At 35.9% G+C, this 9,900-nt stretch overlaps 1 protein-coding gene and 1 pseudogene across 1 annotated transcript; one reads left to right on the forward strand and one right to left on the reverse strand.

Moving 5' to 3' along the window:
• Positions 1-396: 396 nt before the first annotated feature.
• Positions 397-1,347, reverse strand: LOC128640566 (olfactory receptor 8H1-like). Its single transcript, XM_053693037.1, has one exon. The coding sequence runs from the start codon at positions 1,345-1,347 to the stop codon at positions 397-399; it is 951 nt and encodes a 316-aa protein (XP_053549012.1).
• Positions 1,348-8,971: 7,624 nt separating this feature from the next.
• Positions 8,972-9,090, forward strand: LOC128640620 (uncharacterized; annotated as a pseudogene).
• The last annotated feature ends 810 nt before the right edge of the window (positions 9,091-9,900 follow it).

The raw sequence follows: 9,900 nt of genomic DNA on the forward strand, positions 1-9,900 counted from the left end.
ATGTTTGCTAATCTACACTCAGGTTTCCCTACTTTTATAAAAAGACCATTCAATATAGTAGGACTGCATAAACAGCAAATGAATAATAAAAAGACAATGCATTTCAATTTGACACACCCCTGGATCATATGACAGCCATCAGCCAATCACATACTCATATAAGTATACACTGTAAACTTTTGCACATGGTACCTCAGAAAGTGTGTGTATAAAAAGACTGTGCACAATTTGATAATGACAGTATAAATGTAAACTTAAACAGGGTTAGAGGACACTGCTCCCTTCAAAGCTTTAAATCTACAAGGTAGTTGATTGAGGGTTGGGTTGGATGTAGTGTCATTCAGTAAACAACAGAGAGTGTTTTGGCTCACAGACAATATCATTTAAGAACTTTAGTTATATTATTATCCTATGGAAATATATTACTCTTCTGCTAAGTGTTTTTATTGCATACTGAAATTCATTATTCTTAAGTGTATAAATAATAGGATTTAGCAAAGGAATCATTGCAATATATAGAAGAGCAAAAAACTTGTCTCGACTTGGAGAATAGTTTGATGTTGGTCTCATATACAAGCAAATAATCGTCCCATAAAACAAGACCACACAAGTTATGTGGGATGTACATGTAGAAAACGCTTTCTGTTGACCCTCTGAAGAATGAATGTTAAGAACTGTAGATATGATGAAGATGTAGGAAACAGAAGTCAAAAGAAATGAATTAAAGGTCATCAGAGTCCCTAAAATATATGTCAAGAGTTCCACATAAAATGTGTCACTGCAGGATAGCTTCAGCAGCGGGGTAACATCACAGAAGAAATGATTAATAAGACGAGATGCACAAAATGATAATTTAGAGATCAAGACAGTATGTCCTGTTGAGTTTACAAAAGCAATGATCCAGGGAGCGCTTATAAGATACATACAGTGCCTATGGCTCATACGGAGAGCATAATGCAGAGGGTGACAGATAGCTACGTAACGGTCATATCCCATTGAAGTCAAAGTCATGAATTCAGTGGAAGCAAAGGTTGCAAAGAAATAGAGTTGAGTCATGCACCCTACAAATGAGATGTGCTTGTTCTGAGAGTACAGGATGTGCAATAGTTTAGGCAGTGTCGTTGAGCTATATGAAATGTCAATGAATGAAAGATTCATCAAGAAGATATACATGGGTGTTTGCAAGTGAGGGGTTAATGATATTACAGCAAAAACTGACAAGTTCCCCAGTAGTATAATGAGATAGATTATAAGGAACAATATAAAAAGTGTTGTCTGTAGCTGTGAAAACTCTGAAAATCCTTGAATGAGGAATCCTGATTCATTGAGTTGACTTTCCAGTTTCATTCTTCTTTCCTAATTATAAAAAGGGACAACAGATTGTTAACAATTTTTCTATAAGTATTTATATTATATATACACTCACACACACATACAGAGTATATATATATATATAAGACACATAGCTTGGCCAGTTAGAAAATATTTTTATACAGCCATTTGTTTTAAATCCTGTGGGATGTATTTTCACACTTATGTGCTCTTTTGATGACGGAATGTTACCTAAAATAGTTCAAAGGGCTTCTTTGTTAGAGAATAATCAGAACCATTTATGTGGATGGCCGTGGTTACGTTGAACTATGTTTTCTGTGTGTATTTCTTGTGCATTGAACAAAGGTTTTCTCACTAATAGAAATAGATTTTTTTTTTCTGCTAAACTTATTTGTGCGTCCAGAACATAAGCTTCCTTTAATCGCATGTAAACCTCACTAAATCTCATCTCTTGTGCTGTATGATACTGCTCTAATCACCCAGAAGATAAATACATATTTTACAGAAATATACTAATTAATATCAGCTTTGGTGTATCAAGGGAATGCTTGGTATTATATGATCTTCTATTTATCAAGGTCAGTGCAAGTAAATAACCTTATTGAAGTGTCAGTGTTAAAAAGGCTTGATAGTTGATTGTATGTATTTAAAATATGACTATGGTATATGTAGATTTATTACATATTCTGCCACTGGTATAAATAAAATCCTGTATGTTAAGTCTCACAAGGGCATTATCTTGTATTAACTTGAACAGAAGTTTGTTGGCTTAAAATGTGTTACTCCTAAAGTAGGAATTTAAAATAAATTATTTTTATGGGTTAATCTTACACCATTACATGCTGTGCTTAAAGGGACACTGAACCCAATTTTTTTCTTTCATGATTCAGATAGAGCATGCTATTTTAAGCAACTTTCTAATTTACTTCTATTATCAATTTTTCTTCGTTCTCTTGCTATCTTTATTTAAAAAAGAATGCATCTAAGCTAAGGAGCCAGAAATGTTTGGTTCAGTACCATGGACAGCATTTGTTTATTGGTGCTGTCCAATCAGCAAGGACAACCCAGGTTGTTCACCAAAAATGGGCCGGCATCTAAACTTACTTTCTTGCTTTTAAAATAAACATACCAAGAGAATGAAGAAAATTTGATAATAGGAGTAAATTAGAAAGTTGCTTAAAATTGCATGCTCTATCTGAATCACAAAAGAAAAAATTTGTGTTCAGTGTCCCTTTAACAACAAGACAAGAAACATTTATAGGAGGCACGTGTCAACCAACGAGTATTAACGGGAAGTACATGTCAACCAATGGGCATTCACAGGAGGTCAACCAATAAACAATAGTCAGTACACAAATAATACTAATGTTGTAGTTCCATTTTCACTTTAACCCCTTAATGACCACAGCACTTTTCCATTTTCTGTCCGTTTGGGACCAAGGCTATGTTTACATTTCTGCGGTGTTTGTGTTTAGCTGTAATTTTCCTCTTACTCATTTACTGTACCCACACATATTATATACCGTTTTTCTCGCCATTAAATGGACTTTCTAAAGATACCATTATTTTCATCATATCTTATCATTTACTATAAAAAAAAAAATAAAATATGAGGAAAAAATCGAAAAAAACACATTTTTTCTAACTTTGACCCCCAAAATCTGTTACATATCTACAACCACCAAAAAACACCCATGCTAAATAGTTTCAAAATTTTATCCTGAGTTTAGAAATACCAAATGTTTACATGTTCTTTGCTTTTTTTGTAACTTATAGGGCCATAAATACAAGTAGCACTTTGCTATTTCCAAACCATTTTTTTTTTTCAAAATTAGTGCTAGTTACATTAGAACACTAATATCTTTCAGGAATCTCTGAATATCCATTGACATGTATATATTTTTTTTTAGTAGACAACCCAAAGTATTGATCTAGGCCCATTTTGGTATATTTCATGCCACCATTTTACCGCCAAATGCGATCAAATACAAAAAATCGTTCACTTTTTTACAAATTTTTTACAAACTTTCGGTTTCTCACTGAAATTATTTACAAACCGCTTGTGCAATTATGGCATAAATGGTTGTAAATTCTTCTCTGGGATCCCCTTTGTTCAGAAATAGCAGACATATATGGCTTTGGCGTTGCTTTTTGGTAATTAGAAGGCCGCTAAATGCCACTGTGCACCACACGTGTATTATGCCCAGCAGTGAAGGGGTTAATTAGGGAGCATGTAGGGAGCATTTTGGGGTAATTTTAGCTTTAGTGTAGTGTAGTAGACAACCCCAACTATTGATCTAGGCCCATTTTGGTATATTTCATGCCACCATTTCACCGCCAAATACGATCAAATAAAAAAAAAAACGTTAACTTTTTCACAATTTTAGGTTTCTCACTGAAATCATTTACAAACAGCTTATGCAATTATGGCACAAATGGTTGTAAATGCTTCTCTGGGATCCCCTTTGTTCAGAAATAGCAGACATATATGGCTTTGGCGATGCTTTTTGGTAATTAGAAGGCCGCTAAATGCTGCTGCGCATCACGCGTGTATTATGTCTAGCAGTGAAGGGGTTAATTATGTAGCTTGTAGGGAACTTGCAGGGTTAATTTTAGCTTTAGTGTAGAGCTCAGCCTCCCACCTGAAACATCAGACCCCCTGATGCCTCCCAAATAGCTCTCTTCCCTCCCCCACCCCACAATTGTCCCCGCCATCTTAAGTACTGGCAGAAACTCTGCCAGTACTAAAATAAAAGGTATATTTGGGCTTTTTTGAGTTTTTTTTTTAGCATATTTACATATGCTGCTGTGTAGGATCCCCCCTTAGCCCCCAACCTCACAGATCCCCCACCAAACAGCTCTCTAACCCTCCCCTTCTGCCTTAATGGCGCCATCTTGGGTACTGGCAGCTGTCTGCCAGTACCCAGCTTAGAAAAAAATGTGCTTTTTTTAAGAAAAAATCCCTTTTTCTGTAGTGTAGCTCCCCCCACACCCAAGAACAACCCCTCCAAGATCCCTTTGACTGAAGTAAATTTTTTTTAATTTTGCCCTTTTCCCCTACATAGTTACATTCTCATTTTCTGTAGTATAGCGGATCCCACCCGCTCCCGCCCCGTGCACGCGCCCGCCCGCCACCCTCTGTGCATGCGCGCGCGCCCATGCGCGCCCCCGTCAGCTCCGCCCCCGATCCCGCCCCCCTCCACCTTACACGGCCCATCGATGGCCGCCCACCCGCCTCCCAAGTCAGCTCCCACCCACCAACGATACCGGCCATCGATGTCCGGTGCAGAGAGGGCCACAGGGTTATTGCAGGATGCCTCCATATCGAGGCATCACTGCAATAACCGGAAAGCAGCTGGAAGCGAGCAGGATCGCTTCCAGCTGCTTTCCACACCGAGGACGTGCAGGGTACGTCCTCAGGCGTTAACTGCCTTTTTTTTGAGGACGTACCCTGCACGTCCTTGGTCGTTAAGGGGTTAAACAGCTTTTGCCTCACATTTCTTTTCATGCTAATAGAAATTCTACACGGTGAACTACTATTTTTTTCATGTGGATGATATCCCAGCCGTACTGTGTTCTGCAGTATAGTTCCAGTATAAAAAAGCACAGTTCCTACTGAGGCACTTCCTTATGAAGGATCATATGACCACACCTCCAGACTGCCTACATACCATGACCTGTATTGACCCTTCCCATGTGACATTACTGACCACACCCACAGGCCATGGGTTTGCTGATACTCCCCTTCCAATGGGCAGCATAGACTATGCCACCAACCAAAAAATGTTTTAAAACTCAAGCTAAACTATTAGCAATATATCTTTTTTCTGTGCAAACAAGTATATAAACAAATGTGTTCTTTAAACCCCACCTGAAATAAGATAAAATGTCCATTTATAAATATCAGATTTTATTATGAGCAAATCTAGTTTTAGGTATTTATCTGAAATACATTTATGGATAAACAAAAAAATGGTATTACATGATGTAGAATTAGGATAGAAGCTTTCTATATTATGTATGCTTTTTTAGGCTCCTAATAAAACTTATTTTAACTTTCAATAAAATTGAATAGGTTTGTGTTATAAAATAGTTTCCAGTTAAACCCTTTTATTTAATTTCTAAAAATAACATTTTCTTTTTTTTTTTGTGTGTTAAGCTAAATATAAATGGTATCATAGATTCTCCCACAGCAAAGCCATTAATATTATCCAGTTGATAGCAGTTCCATTACTGAGCACAGTGCAAGGAAAACATATCTACAATTTAATGGTAGCTTCGGAATTTTCCATATGTTATTTTAATGATGGAAATATTCTGGAACATGTATTTAAAGGGACACTACTGTATATCTTTGTCTATTATTCATAAGAAAGTGCTATATTTAAACATGAATTTTTTATTATTATGGAAAATGTGAGATAGAAGCTGTTCAAATCAAACTTGAGACTAATAAAGCTGGATGAGTTGTATACTTTCTTCTAATGAGGTACAAATAACCTTTGTCAGACAAAGAAAGCCATACTTAGTGATAGGTACTTCCTTCTAATGTTCATTGGTTGATAGGTACTTCCTTCTATTGCTCGTTGGTTGATAGGTACTTCCTTCTATTGCTTGTTGGTTGATAGGTACTTCCTTCAATTGCTCGTTGGTTGATAGGTATTTCCTTCTAATGCTCATTTGGTTGATAGGTACTTCCTTCTATTGCTCGTTGGTTGATAGGTACTTCCTTCTATTGCTCGTTGGTTGATAGGTACTTCCTTCTATTGCTCATTGGTTAATAGGTACTTCCTTCTAATGCACATTGGTTGATAGGTACTTCCTTCTATTGCTCGTTGGTTGATAGGTACTTCCTTCTATTGCTCATTGGTTAATAGGTACTTCCTTCTAATGCACATTGGTTGATAGGTACTTCCTTCTATTGCTCGTTGGTTGATAGGTAATTCCATCTCATTCTCATTGGTTGATAGGTTCTTCCTTCTGTTGCTTGTTGGTTGATAGGTACTTCCTTCTATTGCTCGTTGGTTGATAGGTACTTCCTTCTAATGCTCATTGGTTGATAGGTACTTCCTTCTAATGCTCGTTGGTTGATAGGTACTTCCTTCTATTGCTCGTTGGTTGATAGGTACTTTCTTCTGTTGCTCGTTGGTTGATAGGTACTTCCTTCTATTGCTCGTTGGTTTTTAGGTACTTCCTTCTATTGCTCTTTGGTTGATAGGTACTTTTTTCTGTTGCTCATCGGTTGATAGGTACTTCCTTCTATTGCTCGTTGGTTGATAGGTACTTTCTTCTATTGCTCATTGATTGATAGGTATTTCCTTCTAATGCTCATTTGGTTGATAGGTACTTTCTTCTTAATGCTCATTTTTTTGATAGGTACTTTCTATTAGCAGTCAATGAACCTTAGTACAGAATGTACACAACTGATGCTGCTGTATTGGCTTCAAACTTTTACCTCCCTTTTTTTATTTTTTTTAAATAAACACCATGTTTTATTGCTGATCTTTTGTATGAAGGATTAAAAAGTAATCAGTCTCCCTTTAAATAAACCAGTGGCAGAGATCTGTTATTATGGTGACTAGCAAACCATAGACACCATTGTGAATTTGTCAACCAGGATTTGTATAACAGGTTTAAAATAAAAATAAAATCCTAACGGCTAGATTTAGAGTTTTGTCGGTAACGAACCGCGTAGCTAACGCTGGCTTTTTTCTGGCCGCACCTTTTAAATAACTCTGGTATTGAGAGTTCACAGAATGGCTGCGTTAGGCTCCAAAAAGGGAGCGTACAGGCATATTTAACGCCACTGCAACTCTCGATACCAGAGTTGCTTACGGACGCCATTCTGAATTTGTCGACCAGGATTTGTATAACAAGTTTAAAATAAAAATAAAATCCTTATTGTTTTAATAATTGTTTTTTTTCTGCCTGTGTGCAATAGTGGTTATATTTTGCTTAATATTTTGACATGAATTCAAATGTGCATTCCTCATAATATGTTATATAAACACACACAACATTTTGTAGTTTTTCTTATTATTATTATTTAATTTTAAAAAAAAGCCTATAATGTTTCCACAACTAGTTATACATTTTACAATTATTTTAATGTTTATTTTCATTAAAAAAAATTACGCAGATCTTCCATATCAAAATAGACGGTGTAATATTTTCACAAATAAAAGAGTTTAAGAAGTTTATTTAGGTTTTTTCTGGCCTCTATAATGAGTAAATTAGTGCACTTGTTTATTTCTGGAATTTACATTTTCTATTTAAATAAGTAGCAAATAGACTCTTTTTATATTGGACACCTTTTGCTGTTGAGCCGTTTGTATTTTTTTTAAGCCTACAAAACACGTACACACCTTGAGGGCGGGCACCTTTATAATTTTATTGGGAGATTGCAGAAGTGTGTGTGATATTTTGTACATAAGATGCTGGTTGGGAATTCATACATAATATATTGTTCAATGTAAATTTGCATTAATTCTCTTCATTCTTGCTCTTTGCTGAAGCTGTATGAAATATGCACTATTTATGTAATGTTTTGGCCAATTGGTGTTAAAGTAACAAGTCTCATATTTCTAAAAATATATATATTTTTTTAATAATTTAACTCCGATTGTATTTGCATGAAAATCTGATGCCAGCGCAGAAATGCTCTGTGAAGATAAGTGAATATATTTGGCATGAAGGTTCATTTTAAGATCTGAGAAAAGAGAATAGTGATGTCGCGAAGTTAAAAATTTCGGTTCGCGAACGGCGGACTCGAACTTCCGCTATTGTTCGCGAACCGGCGAACCGCACGAACCGCCATTGACTTCAATAGGCAGGCGAACTTTAAAACCCACAAGGACTCTTTCTGGCCACAATAGTGATGGAAAAGTTGTTTCAAGGGGACTAACACCAGGACTGTGGCATGCTGGAGGGAGATCCATGTCAAAACTCCCATGGAAAATTACATAGTTGATGCAGAGTCTGCTTTTAACCCATAAAGGGCCTAAATCACCTAACATTAATAAATTGTTTGCAATAACGTGCTTTAAAACATCAGTTATGATGTTGTATCGATCATGTAGTGTAAGGGTTACGCCCGCTTCACAGTGACAGACCAAACTCCAAGTGTAACGCACCGCAAACAACCGCAAACAGTCCATTTGCACAACCACGAGATAGATAGATTTGATAGATAGATACATAGATTACATAGCTCAATCGATGTTTTTAATAACACCATTAGGAATATTGTAAGGGATATATAATCAGCATAGATTGTATAATAAGTAAAAGATGAAACTAGCAAGTCCGTCCTTTATATAGAATATGTCTTGTTTCCGCTTTTTATTCTCTTAGATTAGCAAGCATATGTAAAAATTGGCATCTAGAAATGACATCTAAAAATGACACCTTAACATATACGCTAAAATTGCTTTATTATGACAGATAAGGGAATGTTTTAACAACATTCCAACTACTATCCAATGAAATTGAGCCTATTATACACACCCCTGCCCCATCCAATAGAACCAAGCCCCTACTGAGATTATACCCAATAGAAACAGCTGAAAAACGGCTTGGAGATGACAGTAAACTCTCTTTCTGATCAGATCATGATGAGAAATAGGGCTAATACAGAAATGTCTACAGCCACACTGCCTTGAATGCACCTGATCCCGTCTGATCTTGGAAGTTAAGCAGGGCCAGGCCTGGTCAGTACCTGGATGGGAGACTGCCTGGGGACACCAGGTGCGGTAGGAAATTTTTTTAAATAATAGGTATGAAGTCATAACTAAAAAGGCTGGGTTTGTATATATATTTTTCCAAATCTGGAACACTGTATTCTAACATAGGAATTTTTGTATTTTCTCTGAATAAAAATGACCAAATGCAGACAGAGCTTGACAAAATAAGGATACCATCTAAATGTATTATAATGGATTTTTTAATCACAAATTTTTAAACTATAAACTGTATATTTTAAACACACATTTAAGGTCAGTAAAACAGGAAGTGCTTAACAAACACTTCCTGTTCCACAATTTTATGGCCAGCAATCAGTCTGGTATAAAAAGACCACTACTAACACCATAAAACCAGTCTTGATAAAGGTCTCTTTGTGACCGAAACGCGTCGACTGGTAAGCACAATTTCATTTTCTATTGATCTAAAAACAATCTACACCATCATATCTTTCTTTTACAGAAGGATCATCCAGGGATTATAACAAAATATTTGCCAAGAAGATAGAATTTTGGGTTGGAAAACGGCTAGCAAGTACTGACACTGCTATTCAGTATAAAACACTTGGAAAATCACCATAACTATTGCTGTTAGGATTCACAACACTTTAAGGATTATTGTTTTTTCTTAAAGAGACACACTACTTATTATAATTTATTGTTGGATTATTTTTTCTATTAAGTTTTCACTGTTGGACTATTTTTTGGACTATTATTTACATTTATATAAGTTACTATTGGAACACACCAAAATGTTTTTGTAAATTTTTGGTTTTTCATTTTTCACAATCTTTGTTCTTAATTCACGTTTTTTGAAGATCAACCTATT

This window comes from Bombina bombina, chromosome 9 (assembly GCF_027579735.1).
Source record: "Bombina bombina isolate aBomBom1 chromosome 9, aBomBom1.pri, whole genome shotgun sequence".
NCBI lineage: Eukaryota > Metazoa > Chordata > Amphibia > Anura > Bombinatoridae > Bombina > Bombina bombina.

Excerpts from the sequence above, each read along its gene's own strand:
- LOC128640566 (XM_053693037.1), bottom strand. The coding sequence starts at position 1,347 with ATGAAACTGGAAAGTCAACTCAATGAATCAGGATTCCTCATTCAAGGA.